We start from the raw sequence: 19,160 nt of genomic DNA, 5'->3' as shown, positions 1-19,160 counted from the left end.
ACATACATATATATATAGAAAGTACATATATATATATATGAGTGAATGAAAGAGTGAAAAGAGAAAAGCTTTTATCCAAGGGTCATATTCACATGGAGGAGGTCACGGTCACTCCTGCAAAGCTGTGTCTGTGTTTGCAGACATGTGCGTCAGTACACACTGTAAACTGACCGGAGCCTCAGCCCACCTGTTGAGATTCAAGGTGAGAAGAGAAGAGATTATTTAGGCAAAGGTCAAAAGAGTTCAACAGTTACTGTAATACAGGTGTGTGTGTTTGTCTCCCAAGCTCTGAGGCGCCATGTGGCCCTCATCTCCCACACAAGCTACACGCAATGCCACTGCTCCCATCAGCCGTGAGAAAGTGTCTGTGTGTCTGTGTGTGTGTGTGTGTGTTTGTCTGTGTGAGCATTTGTGTATTTGGGGGAGAGCTGGATGGTACAGGTGCCAGACTCTCCCCCTACAGCCCCGTGGCGGCCGGAGAAGTTAATTGGCAGCATCTGGCTGTCTGAGAGCCCAAGCGCCCATCCACAACCCCCCCCCTTCCACCCCACCCTGTTCCTTCTCCTCCCTCCTCTCCTCCAGCCCTCCCCTCCTGTGGGTGCTGCTACCCCTGGCACACACATGGTGACACCAGTCTGGCTGCAAGCTGTGAACACAGTATGTGTGTTTGTGTGTGTGCATGTGATATACTGGGGAGTATGGAAGCAGACAGGGCAGCCAGGCCCCCAGCTGCCACCATCGTGCCAAGGGAAATGCAGGCAGACAGGCTGGCATCTTTGTGCCAAGGCCAGCAGGGCCCTCGGGGAAGATGGAGAGGGAGACAGGGACACAGAGGCAGGATGGAAGGAGGAGGGAGGGGGGAGAGGCATAGATAGAGATTTTGGATGAGTACAATTCCACTGATCTTGTCACAGACACAACATGGGGTTTGTGTGCTGATCACGCTACGAGGGAGTGTGGTGTGGAGTCATTACTGTGGCCCCAGAGTTAAGTCATGTGTTGATCAGTCAATCAGGCCTTCCACTGAAAATGTGTTTACAGCTTCAGCTTTAATCGACATCTGTTATAATTTGTGACATTTTGGAAACTAAGTGATCACTTAGATTAAACAGTTAAGAAAATAACTGATTCTAGTTCAAGGAACATTGATTGACTAGTACAGAGGGAAGAGGTGAATAAAGTACTTTTCACAGTCTGATGCAAATATATCACCACTAATCTAACTGATGTGATTTTTATTCTTTTGTGAAGATAATATTTTTGGCATTTTCCTTCACTTGATATTGACAGTAGTACAGACAGGAAACATGGGGGCAGATAGGAGAGTACAACATCCGGCAAAGGTCCCCAGCTTGAATCGAACTGGAGACGCTGCAGTTATATGGTATTCGCCTCAATCTCGAGTGTGTGATTGATTTGTTTAAGCAGAGAAAATGATTTTTTGCAAGTACATAAACCTTTTTTCTTTTTTTTTTTTTAAATAGTATTATTCAAAGAATAATTTAATTTGAGCCAACAGAAAATAGTATGTACTCAATTAATTTATCAGCATGTTTGCTATTATCCATATGAACACAAGATAATAACTTCTGCTCCACTAATTTCACTCATTTGCTCAACATCTCTGCTCCCTGCACTCTAAAATGTACCCGTAATTCCATACTAGGCCACCAGAATGCCCCATGTACCTGATCCGTACACATAAAGTCTGGTGCAAATATTTTCTGAGAAGATTTGTTGCATAAAAATGAAACCTCTGAATGTATAGTACCACCTCCCATGGACTGTGAATGGATCGGGGAATTATAATTCCGTCAAGTATTTCTATTCTTGATTTGTTTCTCGCTAGTTACCCACTTTTAGTATCATACAGCCGTCTTTCCGCCCAATATAATGTATGTATTATAGAATTTTCTCTACAATGTTTGAACATCCTCCTTTGCAAAAACATGTAGGACAACATCCACTGTGCATATTAGAGTTACTCATTTTATACCATATCGTACCATGTTTTCCTGTAGTTCAGTACCTGCTGTTTTGAACAAGTTATGTGAACAGCAGCTACACAAATTTCTTTTATATTGTCAGTCAGGTGTTTAGATTACACAAACAATGTTGTAATTAACTTCTTTATTATAAAATGTAGAATATCATAATAACATGGCAGAACGCTTGTGATATGTTGACTTAGTTTGAAGCCTAAGGTAAATGAGCCGTTATTGCCAAATCAGCAAACCAATTGTGATTCAAGGATTATTCATTTTCTATTTTCCTAGTCAGTGCGTTATTCAAGCTGTTCTTCTTTCACAACAGCAACTCATCTGATCAATAGAAGGTGAGCTCATCTCTATGTGGAATTTAATAAAAAATGATTTCAGAATGTGTCATGTGTGTTGCATTGCCTTCCACTGAGTTAATTTCCAGAGAGAATGATCTCATCATTCTGTGTGACCTTACCTCACACACACGCACGCACACACACACACGCACGCACGCACACACACACACACACACACACACACACACACACACACACACACACACACACACACACACAGGAGCCAGGGATGCTTGATCTGAGATCACCCATTGTTACTGGCTTGACTGTCTGTGAGAGTCAGATACAGTGAGATCAGAGGGTATTCTCTCATCCACTCACATTATTAGTCATATATACAATGATCATATTGTTTGATAAAATGGATCATGTACTGTACCTGTATGATTTAAACTGTATGGCAACAAGACAATAGGAAAATTGGTTGTATTTTTTGGCATGTTTCACATTGAAACAGAAATTGACATTAAAATACGCCTTGGAATGGACGATTTCAATGGGCATTTTCTTAAAATAAATTATTTTACAGATACCAAAAAAGACAGACAGACAGAGAAAGAAAGACAGACAGATAGAAAAACAAAGAGAAAGAAAGAAAGGTTTGATCAGGCCTGGACTTCCTCTTACAAATAGATCACCCCACTGTGCCAAATATACTGTATACACATCATATACTTTGGTAGTGGTGTGTGTGTGTGTGTGTGTGTGTGTGGGTGTGTGTGTGTGTGTGTGTGTATGTGTGTGTGGGTGGGTGTGGGTGGGTGTGTGTGTGTGTGTGTCTGTCGTCTCGGTCTGTGCATGTGTCTGGTCTCTTGGAACATTATTATTATGACTTAAGTCTGGCGCCAGTCTGTCTATTTGGTCCGCAGTTGCACATACACTTCCACGCACACAGATAATGTGATGGGAGTATAATGTTGCACTCTGGGAAATGCTGCATCACACAATTATAGGCGGACGGTCTCTTCTTTCTCCTCTCTAAAATACACAAGCCCACTCACCCTCTCCTCCCACTCCCACTGGCTTACACACACCACAGGGGCCTGACGCTGACATCATCATTTTATTAGATGTGTGTGTGTGTGTGTTTGTGTGTGTGTGTGTGTGTGTGTGTGTGTGTGATTTCAGTTTTTTTTCTATGGTTGCTTGTGTGCATTTTCTCTGTACCCCCCATTATTCCAGACGAATGTGCACCTGCCCTGTTGCCCCATAGGGGACCAGTGGCGCCACAGTGGCGAGGGCACAGTGATCATCTGCTTTCTGCTAATTGCCCTGCTGCCCCACAAGACGCAAGGGAGCTAGCTACTAGCAGGCCCAGCATGCTCAATCTAGCCGAGACCCCTCTGGGATGGGGAATGTTTAACTTTTTTTTACTGCAATTGAGGATTGATTTGGAAAAACTTACAGTGCAGTCCAGTGCAGCATTTCTCTTAGCGTCTCCATGAAAAAGACTGAGTGATGACGTCAAACTACCAGTTTACTTGTTTTTTCCTTTTAAAGGATTTATATAATGACATTGTAAATTTTTTTTTTCCATTTTGATGTGATGTGTTAGATATCATGAATGGAAAAAATAATGTGTAGTTCCCAGAAGACTTCATTTGACTGAAAAAAGCAATGTTTCTTCATCAGGGATACGGCCAACATGTCAAAGAGCAAGGTGTATTTAAATTGGTTGCATCATGCTGACGTCATTTTATGGGATATAAAATGACGTCAGCATGATGCAACCAATTTGGTGTCTATATATACACCTTGCACTTTGTCATGTTAACCAATTTGTCTAATGAAGCGTTGCCTGTCAAAACTTTGCTTTTTTTCAGTCAAATAAAGCTGTTTGGAAGCTAAAATCCAGTTTGCAGACACTCTACTCTTTTTCTTTATTGACTCTGTTGTCCTGTACCTGACCTAAACATACTGTAGGATTGGATGCAATCTACTATATAGACATAATATATCCCTTAACCATCAGATAATGTAGGTGTGTATGCTTAATACTTGTTTACTTGTACAACATATTTCAGCAGATGTTTTTTCCCCCTAGAGTCAATTCTGTTTCTGTGGTGTATGTTGTGGAATAAAGACTCTCAACAGACAATGTAGTTATTGTGCATTGTAGTGTTCGAGCTGGAAATGCACAGCTTTCTCGCTCTTGCTTTGAATTCTTTGCTTATACTTCTCAACAGTCCACCATTCATTAAAAAGTGTAGCCCTCTACTGGTCCATCCAGGCACTGTCACACTGCTCAGTAGTGGAGCCATATAGTATTCCCCTTTGTTGAAAAGAAATTTGAAAACAACCTGAAGATTTCATTTTAAGTTCAGCTTATTTGTCTGCACATATTTTAAAAATGAAACATATTTTGTGCAGTTGTGATTAAAACACCTCCAGGAGCTTCTTAAATCAGATATCAGGAAACCATTTGGCAGTTTTAAGATGACAAAACACTGCATTGGAAACTTAATGACAACAAAATCAGAATAAAGACAGAAATAATGAAATGAAAGAATGTATATTCTTTTTATATATTTCCTCGTTGCCATGAGTTAGAGCAGCTGCTGTAAAGCCTCCAGTATTTTCATCTCTAAATGCCACCTCAGAGGTGATAAAAATATCCCATGAGGGCTTTACATCTCAAGCATTTCTATCAGATTTAGAGTGGAACAGATGAGAACTTTGAGATAGAGGTGTTGGAGAGTGCATAGCATGCAGAGTCATATTTACATTACAGACATTTACATGAAGAATTTTGTTTCCTTTCTTGAGTAGAGTGTTTCACTGACATGACAAAGAATAGTGTACGGATCAGATTTAAAGAGCCCTGACAATTGTCTTGTGATGATTTATTCAAAAGAAGAAAACCAGAAAGTTTAAGAAATTCAATCAAAAGAATGAATTTTTTTTTCAACAAAGTAAATTAGACTGAGAAGTGGAAGAAGATATGGGGAGGAAGTGACATGAATACACAAATTACTGGAAGAGATGGACTTTTACAAACAAGGGCAAACAAACACACTGCCAAACAAACATGCACAGATTAAAACAAACAGCCACACATATTTACATACAACCACTCCCTCTGTATTAAACATATCAGAGGTACAAACTGGGTTACTCCTGTAAACAGCAGAGGTGTTTTATTTAGATGAGATTCTGAGATTTATGGCTGCTTTCAGATTTTTATGGAAATAACGTCACATTTTATGTCGGCTGCATAATCTGAACTCTGTGGGTGTGATCTGATATTGACCAACTTGATTCGACTAACTCACCTTGAAATTCACTACTAAAAACTGCCAAACCTGTGATTAGGGGGAAAAAACTAATTAGCTCTTTAAATTAACCAATAATCAATACGTGAATATTAGAGCAAAAACTGAAGAGTGGAGATGTGAGAGCTTTTTTACAGGAAGCAGTGTAAAAGGCCATAAAATGAAATTACACCTCCTGGGTGTTTTGATGCAGCCATCAGGTGAGAGTGTCTTATTCTGTCATGTTTCAACCTCATCAGAGGGCTGTTTCTGACCTGAGAAGGCTGCTAACGGCCTGTTGACTCCACAGGTGTGCAACTCTCAGCTCTCTCGTTACAGGAAAGTCCATAATTCAGAAGTCTTATTTCTTCCTGCAAAACCTTACTGCTACTAACCAGAAGACCTCACCAGCAGCATTAAATCTCAGCTATTTCACATCATCAGCCCCGGTCATAATGTGCATCTTCACCGCTTTATGCCTACACACACACACACACACACACACACACACACACACACAGCCGCAGAAAGTTATGATTAAGCTCTGAAAATGGGAAGTGGTTCAAGGCCCCATTTACACCTGGGATTAGCATGTGATCTGTATCTGGATACATTAGCTAGATAATAACATCTGATCCGTGGGTCTTTGCATTTACACTTGTTATTAAAATGCGTTCTCATTTTCTCAATTGTGCTCGCATTATGATTGGATTTCAATATGCAAATTAGCTAGACAGAGCTGGCGGACTTGTCAATAGACATGGCGCGTCCCAAGTCAAGGAAACAGCTGCCACGAAAGGACATCATTTATTCCTAAATAACTTTTTGTGAGGGAAGACTTTTTGCTACTGCTACTACTTGTAGCTTTTAAAGAGGGCTTGCTTTAGCTTGCAGGAAGAGGCAGAGCCAGGTGACCTTTCAACTTACTGAGATGATTTTTTTTCTTATGAATCTTGTCACACCGTACAGATTGCATTTACACCAGGCTGTGATCCAATCACAATGCGAACCTGACCACCTCTAAATGTGGTTTAGAGGTTTGATCACAATGTGTTCTAAGTGCATTTACACCTTGCATCAACATGCGTTTATCTTTATATAAATAATGCAAGGTGTAAATGGGGTATACGTCTCTCCTCAGCCACATTTGAAAGGTCAAATCAGAATCTATGACGTCCTCATGTACTATACGTCTGATGCTCACTCATCACCAGTCGTTTAACTCAAAAGCAAAGGACACATTCTCATGAAGCCGCAGTCTACTACATAAACTGTACCACCACGTACAACATACAGCAGGCCAGCCAAATTGCAAAACATGCACAGGTTGCCTAGTAACAGTGTCTCCAGAAAGCTTTGTTGCAACTTGATTTGCATCCCCCCCAAAAAGATGGATGCGTCAAGGATATATATGCTGTCATGTTTACACACACACAAACACACACACATACTCACTTCCTCACACATGAATATACATACCCACACGTTTGACACCTCTCAGATGATTTGGAGGTTGTTTTCTGCTTGACTTAGTATGCAAAACAAGAACAAAGGCCACGTTTTAAAAACAATAAGCCAATCTAACATCTGGCATCACATTAGAGTGCCAAGAAATATTTCCTCTACAATTATTGGTGCAGCAATGTAGAGGGAGTGAAGAAATATGTCATTCAGTGTGAAATGTTTGCCAAACTGACTAACTATTTGCCTTAAATGAGCTGGTGGGGATCTATGTAGCTTGACAGCTGTACAGGCTTACTGGAAGACATTTTAACCTTCATAACAGTTGACAGGATGAACATTTGACAATCTGAAAGAGACAACAGTGAGATAGAAAATAAAAAGGAGTGGGTGAGCGTGCATGTGTGTACATCACCGTCCAGGCCTTGTGAGTTTTGTCCTGTATGTTTTTGCCTTTGTCTGTGAGAGTGCTCAGAGCGGCCATGATTGGCGTGTCCTCTACGCTTGATTGATTTGAAAATATAGACAAGATGTCGCCTGTATGAAAGCTACCAATTTATAAGCCTTCATCTCAAAACTTCAGAGAGACGCTGGCGCCATCAAAATCAGAGCGGGAGTTTGTAGCTACCAATGGTTCAGAAGTAGAAAAGCCCAGGCAAGCAAAGTGACACCTCGCTAAAGGCTGCCTGCTAGCTCTATGACACCCTCTCCTTTTTCATTTTCTCCTTGTCTGTTTTTTTTTTTTTTTTTGTCGTCCTTTTCTCTTTTGACTTTGTCTCTTTACTTGTCTCTTTCTCTATTTGTCAGCCTTGCTCTGCTTTTGTCTAGTATTTCAATCTCTTTATTTCTCTGCTCTGCATCTTTCTTTTTATTCTTTAAGGCTGTGATGAGACGCTCTGGAAGTTAACTCGTCCCACAGCTCACTGTCAAAGGAATGACCTTGATGTCGCTCACATGTGGTATGAGTTTGCTGCGCCGTTTCAATGTGTGACTCTTTGCATATTCCTGTTTGTGTGTGTGTGTGTGTGTGTGTGTGTTTCTGTGTTTCTGTAATCACTGAATTGTAAAACCATGTGTGAGTGCGTTATCATCTTGGGGAAGCTTCTCCATTTTTTTTTCCTCATCCCACGCAGTGATAATTCTGTTTGGGAACGACGGCACTGTACCACGTCAAGAGATGGGCAGGGGAGAGGCACAGGGAGGCACCATTTAGATAAAACAAATTGCCAGCTGCCGAGCAGGAGCAGCCACCGCTTAGATAAAAACCAAAGGGACTGTGTGCATTAGTGTGCATGTGCCCAGGATTTTGTGCATTTTTACATTTGTGTGCGTGACTGCAGTGTTTAAAGCAGGCACAGCTCCTTCCTTAGCTTGTGGTCCGGGCCTTCCAGGCAGTCTCTTTCCATATGAAGTCACAGAGCTGTTTTCTCCGTCCTATAACTATAATGCTGTGATGGGACAAGCAGCTGTAATTAAAATCAATAGCCAGGACTTTTCCAGTCTCCGGCAAGGTCACACACTGCCCAGTTGAGAGAAGGAAAAGGAGAAACAGAGAGAAGTGGGATTGCATGGATGAGCAGAGCCAAACAGGGAAATATGTAAAGAGGTGAGGTGTCATCTTATTTTAATTAACCTGCACCTTGGAGGTCTGGCACCAGAGTAATGCACCAGTGTATGTTGGGGTGGGGGGTGGGGGGGTTGTATGCGTGTACTTGTGTCTGTGAGTGTGTCGTGTTGAGATGTATTTTTTTCCTTGCCGGTCAGTTTTAGTCACAGTATGCTCTACTTCAAAACCATGATCGCCATGGAGAACATGTCTTAAGAATAATATCAGGGCTCCATTGGGGGAAAAGTGAAAGAATTTGCTCTCATTTTTTCCAAGATTAGTTCTTTTCTTCTCTGTCTTTGACCAGCTCTGCAGGTTGGAAGACAGGGCTGGTTGGCTGGCTTTTGTGGGCAGGCTGGGTGTGGTATTGCTAGCCACTAGCTGCATTAGTATTCTGCTGAGATAGCCACATGCAGATACATTCTCCTTTCTCCTCCTCTGAAGGAATAATCAGCCCCGCCTTTCTCTCCCTTCTTCCCCTCTGTCTGAGAGAGACCCAGTGATTTAGCTTTTTGTTTTACTAGGTACCTGCAGGGACATCTTCAAGTGTTTGAAAATGTATGCAAGTGTGTTCACCATGCATTTCTATGCAAGTCCGTAGCCTAACATGATGTATTAGGTGTCTGGGCAAACACATAAAACTCATATGTGTCTCCTTCCTGTCCTCCCTTTTCAGGGGCGATTCAGACAGAGAAGTTGACTCTGTCAGAGTTAGCGCAGAGCAGTCTGTCCTGTTTGTTGATTATCAGGTCCTGTTCCTATCACAGCCCCGATAGCATCTTCATCTGATCTTTTGGCAGAGACGCTAGCTCACTAGCCAGCCCTGCCATCACACAGCCGCTACGCTGCTAGCTGCCACCCCTTTTCCCGTATATCTCCGTATCAGGCCCAGATCTGCCATCGCCTTGCTCTCTCATCTTCTCCTTATCTCCTTATTCCACCTTTCCTCCTGCTCCAAACACGCCAAACCCACCAATCACTCATCGTCCTCATCTTCTTCCTCCTTTTATCCTCTTCTCTCAGAGCGTCTGCCAGAGCTCCTATGGCAGCACCGTTGTTCCCCCACGCGTGGTCTTCTTCACGTAAACTGTCAAGGCAGAGTCAGTGAGTGACAGGACAAGACAAGAGAGATTTGGAGAAAGACAGGAAAAAAGGAGAGGTGGAGAAAGAGGAGGAGAAAAAGGAGGCAAACACAGTCACTTGCATTCAAACTATTTCCTGCTCACCATGTCTCAGTGGTGAGGAGTAAAAACAGAAAGAGAGGAAGACGAAGACAGACAGATGAAGAGTGTGAAAAGAAAACATGTCGAGTAAGCAGAGAAGTTCTGTGGACTGCAGCAGTACTGTCCCGTACCCCATCGGTCGTCTGTGAGGTGCAAGGAGCAATCAGCTTTATTTAGCCCTGGGCCCAGCATGCAACACACAACATGCCAGCACACAGTTCAGTTAAGTACGCAACCACACAAGATGACACAAGACAAAGAACTAAACACAGCACATTATTAACATCTAACAACGCTCAAAACAACATAGTACACACTGCTAACACAACAAGACATATGACTCACTAGTAGACAGATAAGACGCTTCTTCAACCCGTTTAATTTTTCTAAATTGTACACACACTTAAACTGGAACTTGAGATATAATGAATAAAACATTACTGTCACCATTGGTGCAAGCAGGGTAATGGGAATACAGGGAAGGACCCAAATGCAAATGACTGATACAGTTCAATGATTTGATAACAAATTTGAGATACACAGGCTTATGGACTAAGTGAGGCAGGCAAGGGTCAAAACCGGGAAAACTGTCCAAAAACAGGCAAAGATATCCAAAAGGGAGCAGGCAAGAATCCAAACTCCAATATTCAGTCAGAAAGGTCAAAAACAGGCCGGATACAGGTTTTCAGATTACAAACAATGGATAAACAGGTAACAGACTAGAAGCCAGTAACGAGTGTCCAAGGAGGGAATGAGTTGCAGGTGAGGAGTGGGCGGAGGAGGCCAGGTAACTGCATGACTGATGAGAAGTGGGAACAGGTGTAGAGATGGGGAAAGGAGGGAAAGTCTGAGGGCATCTGGTGGTCAGCTTGAGGATGGCAGGTATGGGGAAATGAAGGAAAGTACATGACCTGGGAGAAGTGAGCAGGGGCTGGAGACAGAGACAGAGAGCAAAGCCGAGGGCTGAGGATGAGAGAGTGTGACTGAGGATCAGATTGTGACAATGACAGTCATGCTCTAAACCTGTAAAGGATTTTTGCAAAAATGTGCACATTACGCATCGTGGAAAACATCACATATAGCACTATAGTGTCATAATCCTCATAATTGGAATCCTCTTGTGCTCACTTGGGAAGTGCTGCTGTTTAAAATGCAAAGCTAAAAAACACCAGTTGGCACCAGTACAGACACAAACCCTAATGAAAATTGTATAATTACAAATAGAAGCAGCAGTCCAATGGTGGGCTCTCCTTTTTTCAGAGATGAATGTATGGAAAGCTTGAAGAGAGATGAAGAGGAAGGGCGAATGAATGGCAACCCTAGTTTGTACAACAGTTATTTAACAATGAGTCCCTTCACTGTAGCTTTCTTTAATTGTAAAGATCTTTTGTATTGAGTCGAATTACCTCTGAATGTTATTGTAATTTTGATAATTTATTAGTGAATAGTTTAGTTTTTCATATTAATTAAATAAAAATACTTTGTTTTAACATCCACCCCATATTTCTGCCATGTGACATCCCTGTCATTCCTCCAGTCCTTGTTCTTCCTCACCAGCTGAACTCAACATCTGTGGAAGAAGGCAAACTTCAACTAAGTTGATGTAACTTCAGTGTTATGATTACTCAGTTCACTGTATAACTTATATCTCTGTTTCTCGTCTTTCTTTACACTTTACACTTCCTTCTCTTGCAAAATAACTGTGCCCTCATTATTCTCTACATTTTCACTTGAAGCATCTCTAAGCCTTAAATTTTTGCAGACCTGATGGCCTTTCTTCTTAAATTAGTGTGATGTGTTTCTCTTTTGCTGTTGCAGGCAGAGGCTTCCACCCAAAAATGTGTACTATTACCGATGCCCTGACCACCGGCGCAACTATGTCATGTCCTTTGCCTTCTGCTTTGACCGAGAAGACGATGTATACCAATTTGCCTACTGCTACCCTTACACCTACTCCAGACTGCAGCACTACCTGGCCAGCCTGGAGCGTAGGAACCTGCCCTACCTGCAGAGGGAGCAACTGGGACTCAGTGTGGTGAGTTGGGAGGTGGAGCAGGTGGAGAGGAAAGTATTTGTGGGGTGGTAGTGGTTATGGCAGGAGCAAAGAAGTCAAATGGAGGTGAGGATTAAGGATGGACAGGTTGTAAGGTGTAGTAAGTGTGAGCGTGTGTGTGTACGTGTTCAGAATAAGGAGACCCAGATTGGTAACTTAGGTGTGCCTGCCGATCATAACTTCAGCCTCTCATGTTATTATTAGGAATCTTGCGCTCTGCAATGACGGACTGTAAGCCTCTGGGTGTGAGTGTTTGTGTGTTTGTGTGTGTGTGTGTGTGTGCGTGTGTGTGTAAATGGCTCTGTATGTAATCAGCAGAGCTCTCACCTCGGTAGTGGGAGCTAGTGTATCATACACACTGCCTCCAGTCTTGTCTGCTCTTATCAAATAATTGTAGGAGAAAAACTCATTAGAAATGCTTGAGAGATTACGACTTTTTCTTCTGTCCTCCTAACATTTGTCAAGGAAAGCTTGCTGCAAGGGGGGGTGCCATGAAAGTACAGGTATTTGTAAGGAGCACCTGACCATAACATACAGATAGGACTCTGAAATATAGAAACCATGGCATGGAAATGGTTGATGATACAGTTACAAATATATCTAAGAGTAATACCTCTATAAATAAAATATCTGGTGATCTATAGTAATTATAACAATATCAAATTGGGGTTTTCTGGTTCTAATTCTGGTCATTTGTGTTGTGTGGAATCCAACCACAATGATACTGTACACTGAACACTGTAGGCTGTAACCAGGATTTGGTTGCACCAGTTATTTGTAAATCCACTTGTCTGTTCTGCATTCTCATCAACAGCTAGCTAAATAGTGGTTGAAAATAGTGGTTCACTAAATAAGGTTGGAGCACTGAAACAAATGTTAGACAAAGAAGGAAAAATTGATTACACAACCCAACAACTTTATTTGGTCATTTTGTTATATACTGTTATTTTTGTGAAAAGTAATCTTTCCAGTTTACATCCTTATTAAGCATTGTTTCGATCAATTGTTCTATGGGTAAGATGTGTCAACCACATTCCTCTTTTACTCTTCACTGTAAGTGGATATTAACAAGCTAGCAGTTATATTAATAAGTTGTTCAGTCAGCTATGTACCTGGCAGGCAGGGGTTAAATTGGACCAGGGCTGTCCGGGGCTCAACCCTGGCACATAGACCTACACTCTTCTGTATTATCAGGGGACACTTACGGCTTGATTCCACTGAGCACGTCTGCGTCGTGTTCCGGCTCCGACCCAGCCGCCGGAGCTGATCGCAGCCACTCTAGTCAGTACTTGTGATCCCACCAGACTTGCCACAGTTCGTTTCAGAAGTGTCCCAGAAGAGGCTTTCTGCTCCACTCCGCTAAACATACGCACCTAGTCTATTTTTGATGTAAGCCACATCAAGCTGCACAGAGCAGATGAGCAGGAGCAGGAAGTCAGACACAGGAACAGCATAGAGTATCTGGTCATTTACAAAATAAAACACCCTGTGCAGACTTTCGATCGTATATCACATCACTACATCAACATTACGTCATAACCGGTGGTACCAGGCCAGAAGCCAACCGGTAAGAGGATATTTGTCACCATGGATGACGAGAGGTTCATCTTGGAAGTGGAAAATCACAAGATTGTATATGACACCACTGCTGCCATGACTGCCCTGGGCCCTGGCTTCCTCTCCAGGTAGAGGGATGGCTCTGTTCTCTCCGGCACTGCCTGAGCAAAACGCTCCCAGTGGGTTATGACATGCAGAAGACAGAACAAAACTACATTGCAGCTGCAGCACAATGGGGTTTTGCCTGGTGGAATCAAAGCATTAAGGCACATCTTCAACAATGTATATATTTTTACATATTTCTGTCTTAATAATTCAAACAATGACTAAAGCATGTTTTCTTCGTAGCTATATAAATACATATATATATATGTATATATCCCTTGATAAATGTTCACGAACAGGGACAGAAATAAAACACAGACCTGCCTGCTGTGTTCAGTTCATACGCTGTTTGTTTTCTCTGAACGCAACACAGCACAATTTCAGTTTAAGCTAACTAACAGCTTCATGTAAGCATCAAGCTAGCTATGAAGCAGGAGCAAAATCGGAAATTAGAAGTCACTTAATTAGAAGTCATTCACTTGTATCCCATAGAAAATGAATAATTGCGTTGCATTGTGTTGTGTTGCGTTGCGTTGCGTTGCTCTCCACTGATGTATGAACTTATGAATACTGGCTAGCTCCTGAGTGGTATGTTAGTTAACAGTAGTCTGTTTTTACACTTCTGTCATTCATTTTTACCACTGTGCAACCTACTAGACAACCAAATTTAGAAAAATCATTTTGGAAAACATCTCATCTTACTGAAATATAAAACAGACCTGTTGTTGGACCATTGCTGCTAAACAGTCTTTTCTCTACATCTGTTCAACTTCTGTGTTGTGTATGATATAGTGTAAATACTAAACTATACAATTCTTCTTGTGCAGAACACTATTTTCGCTTTATTTTTAAGCCACATCATCCCTCTGAGTGAGACAGAGGGGAACAGAGAGAGGACAGACTCGGTTGGTTTGCCTCACAGAGTCAGTATTAGTATTCATAGTCATAGAGAGGTTTTATGGCCGTATTTTTCTCTTTATGTTCTCTGGGCCTGGGTGGCAGACAGCCCAGCCCCACCCTCTCATATCTCTTTCTCTGTCTGCTCCCTCTCTTGCTGTTACCCTCTCCCCCTTCTCTCTATCTCATGCACATATGCAACTCCACACACACTCACACACAGGTCAGAGGGGAAGGGATGAGAAGGGATGAGGAGAGCTTTCTGGCTGCATCAAAGTTTAAAGACGGATTGCTGCCGTTTCCAAGGCAGAGTCTTTGCAGGGACACCACAATAGCTTTAACCTTCTAATGGGTACAGTTATCTCATAAGGATGGAAATAAGAACCAGGGCCATTTGCACTGGCATTCTTCTATCTTGCTGACTAATTTGTTTTCTGTAATGTATTCCTTGGAACAAAATCTCAGCTGTCCAGCCTACACTGGTGGGCTCAGATACTGTGAAAAAAGGTTGTCTCTTTTTAATTTTTATCACCAGGTCTCTTTATCATTGAGAGTGAGCGTTTACTGATTTATAAGGCAGGTATTTTTTATTATCTTACTGAGTAAATGGAATATAATGTGTAAATTACATTTACTGAATTCAGCTGAGTTGCATTGGTAGGAGTCTAATTGACAGTTGGGATGAATGAAAAGGGCAGAACAGGAGGATTTGAATATAATTTTCACATCGGCCTCTCAAATCTCAATTCTCTTCGCTTTCACGTCATCTTCCTTGCGAATTGAGACTTTACAAGAGGGGAATTCACCTGTTCAGGAAACTTACTTTCATATCTACACAGTGGATGGTAACTCCCCAATTCTCCCCTATTACTTTCAGTTTTTTGCTGCTCATCATTTCACACAATGACATCTAACAGGAAAAGAGAAATAGAAACTAAAATGATTAGAGGGAATTTCCTGATGATGATACACAGCTAAACGTTCCAGTAAAGCCTGAAAGCCCCACTAGTTTGTCCACCACTGTTTAACAGACATATAAAGTGGATGTCGTCTAACTTTCTTCAATTAAAGTTAAACTGAAATTCTTGTCATTCGCCCTGACAATCTGCATACATATTTATATTATAACAATCTTGACATGGTCCTTTTTTGCAACAATAGTAAGCCTTCTGTCAAAAACCTTGGTGTATTGTTTGAGTCATACCTTCATTTTGAATTTCATATCAGCAGGTTTGTCCAATCTTCTTTTTATTGTCTAAGGAATGTTGCCAAAATCTGTTAACGTCCATTGCAAATGCATTTCATTTTTTCATGTTTAGATTACTGTAATAATCTGCTAAGACCCATAAATCAGAAAATAACTACAAATGTGGCTGCAAGACTAACAAAAGCCAAAAAATAGATCATATTATTTCCCTTTTAATGTCTTTAAATTCGCTACCAGTTTATTACAGAATCAATATCAAGATTTTATGCATTACCTTTAAAGCACTTCATGGCCCGACCCCAGACTATATCTCAGAATTACTGTCCCCCCTTTAACCTGCACACAGTCTGAGGTCGTTTGGCAGGAACCTGCTGGCTTTTCTCATGTCAAGGTGGAAGAATAAAGGGGACAACGTTTTTGCTGTTAAGGCACCTCAATTCTGGAGCAAAATGCCTTATGAACTCAGATTTGCAAAATCAATCTTCACTCTTTTAAATTGCTTCTGAAAACATTTTTATTGAAATGCTTTTAATTTGGATAATTCATTTGCATTTGTGTATTTATGTGTGTTTGCAGATTGGTATATGTGTATGTGTCTGCATACACACACACACACACTCCCTTGTGCGTAGATGCACACACATCACCTACAAAGACAAATACTAGAAGAGTTCCTCATATTCCCCAGAGGCAAAGGTTTTGGATTCTTCCTGTTCCTGCTCTGCTGGGTTCATGGCCCTGCGTCTGTTCCTCTGGTCCCTGTCTGTCTGAACATTTCCTTTTGTAGACCATCCTGACAGTATCTGAGTAAACCTCTCCCTCTCTCTCCCCCTGAGGCGCCGATGTCCACAGAGAGACAGAGAAAGAGACAACACGCGTTTGACCCGCTACAATACTAACAAGCCTCTATGAAAAGATGCCTACTATTTCCTTTTTTCAAACTATTTCCTCATTTCTGTACAAGTCCTCAAGTGTCCCTTGGCCATCTCGAATTGAAAGTACCTTATTTGCCCACCTTGCCTGTTGACAAAGAGTTTTTCTTTTTTTCTCAGCAGTTGGCAGTGTCTGCCCGGGAGTTGCGGAGGCAGCAGTTTGAGTTTTTCCTCTGCTGGCCCGGTGGAGAGGGCAGGGCTATGACACTATTAGTCACCTCTGACACAGCGCAGCCACTGCCTGTAGACCAGATGGAAAGAAAGTGTAAATGAGAGACCTCAGGGTGGGAGAGTGGGCAGGCCACCGACCAGCCGTAAGGTTGTCTGAGATCTAGCCTGCATTCAACGTAAGAGGCCTGAGTCCTTTCTGGCAAGCTATTACACTGTGATTCTGTTCGCATACCCACATCAAGTAAAACTATTGATCCCAGAATCACAGTTCTAGGATGTCATATACACTCAGTTCTTCTTTTTTTCATTTTAAATCTCAGAAATCAAAGCAAGATTATGATAGATCACTTGTACTCTGTTCAACAGAAGCAGCGGTCACTGTCAGCTGCAGTGACTTAACATCACTTAGACTGTTGTGATTGAATTTTAGACCTAATCCTGTCTGCTATCAGTGTTCAGGTACCATGTCTGGGTGTCTGCTCAGTGGGAGTGGAGTCTCGAAGAACAGGGTTTTTCTTTTTTTTTTTTTTTTTTTCCGTGTCTGGAGCAAGAGGAGGGGAGTGGAGTGGAGTGGGCACTGCAGCTATATCTGCCTGGCTGCCTCTCTCTCTCCTTATCTCTGTGTTTGTACACTGTGTGCCAAGATCCAATCAATAGCCACTCCAGCCGTGGAGAGAGGAGAAGGTCAGCAGCCACACTGGAGGAGCCGGGCTGGGCAAACTGATGGAGACACAGAAAGCACAGGACACACACCAAAGGCTGGGCATGTTTCTACTGGGTATAAATAGATGATATGAGGCATCACAAACTCCTTTTGTGTTAATGAGAGATTTTGATTTCTGCCTCCCAAGGACTTGCAACATTGTAGAACGCTCCCCTTAAAATTTCTGTTTTACAATGTTAGAAGAGCACAAATTAGTTCCTTGTCAGGCACAGAATAGGTACAGGTACAGATCAAAATTAGAAGATGACAGTGTGCCAATTTGTGCTCAAAATTTTGAACTTTTTCTAATGTAATAAAATAGAATTTCAAGTCTTTGTGAGGCAGAATTACAGTTTTGGACTATCTTTGGACTGCATATGAAAAAGAAAGATGTGCGTGTGTTTTGCATACTGAATGAGAGATATTTTATCATCACATGTTTCACCAGTAGTTTTGACTCCACATCACAAACCTACAGAGCCATGTTTTTCTTCACTTTAAAAATACAAGTATAAATATATAATAAATAATAATTGAGCTGTCTAACACATTAAGAATAGCACAATTCCGTCTTTTGTGCAGAGCCGAGTGATTGACACCATTCATATCTTTTAAGCAAGGGGGTTTTGCTCATCGTACATTGTCATCAAGTAATGTAACAGCGTCCATTGTGACGAAGTGCCAGTTTTAATTACTGTAGCTAATTAATGCCAACTTTCTCTGAAAGCGGACTCTGAGAGCTGAGTTCTTGACACTGGAGCTATTCTGTGAATGGCTCTGTGATTGGTTTGTAATGAAGAGAGCCCTCCAAATACTGACTGTCTCCTTCAAAAGGCCAACACCTGAATAGCCAATCAGCACTTTATCATGTGGATGAGGTGATATTGCATAGTGAAACCACATGATAGATGTGAACATCCAATTTGTGTTCTAGTAGTGGAAGGAAAGTCCACACTGGCTTGGTGTGAATACTAAGACAAAAAAAAGGTTTAATCATGTACATTACCAGTCAAAGGTTTGGACACATTTGGAAGATGTGTCCAAACTTTTGACTGGTAATGTATATGGAAGCAACTTGAGTCTATATTATTCACTACTGCACTACATACAAATGAGACAGATGTCTAGGCAGATGATTAGAAATGTAAGCTATAAATTCCCCCAAACACAGAGAGTTTTGTAGCTTTGTTAGCATATATTCAAGTCAGACACAAGCACTTCACCAGTCAAGCAAGCTGGCACCACTCAAGTAAGTAAACTGCTTTTTCCCCAAGCTGAGAGGTAAACAGCTCAAGATAACAGTTTTTTTTTTCCTTTAGTGCCAGACTGTTCATGAATGCATTAGCTGTGGCCTTAACATCAAACAGGGAAATAAACTTTTTTTAAAAGAGGAAAATGCAAAAGAAATAGGCAACTTATGGAACACAACTACATCAACGGATGGAAATTAAATTTTCTCTCCATACTTTTTACTCAACTTAGTTCTGATGAAGTTTCTCTTTGTTTGTATTCTGCTTGTTGTTAACCTTATGAGTCCTTGCATTACCTCTTTGCCATTTTGTTTCCCTGTTTTTTGCATTTGTCATAAATTGTTCTCTATTGGCCTCAGGAAGTTTTGCATTTTCCTCAGCAGCAACTAACAGGTATCTGAGTAAA

The 19,160-nt window shown here is 41.5% G+C and overlaps 1 protein-coding gene across 3 annotated transcripts in view; it reads left to right on the top strand.

The window, feature by feature from the left end:
* The window catches only part of agbl4 (AGBL carboxypeptidase 4), a 432,805-nt gene that overhangs the window by 296,642 nt on the left and 117,003 nt on the right, over positions 1–19,160 (top strand). For all 3 annotated transcript variants that reach the window (XM_042416279.1, XM_042416278.1, XM_042416280.1), the window contains one exon: positions 11,698–11,914. In XM_042416279.1, the coding sequence (XP_042272213.1) occupies positions 11,698–11,914 (217 nt within the window). The remainder of the gene's footprint in view (positions 1–11,697; positions 11,915–19,160) is intronic.

This window comes from Thunnus maccoyii, chromosome 7 (assembly GCF_910596095.1).
Source record: "Thunnus maccoyii chromosome 7, fThuMac1.1, whole genome shotgun sequence".
NCBI lineage: Eukaryota > Metazoa > Chordata > Actinopteri > Scombriformes > Scombridae > Thunnus > Thunnus maccoyii.
Note: the sequence above shows the minus strand (reverse complement) of the source record. Positions and strands in the feature narration are given on the sequence as shown.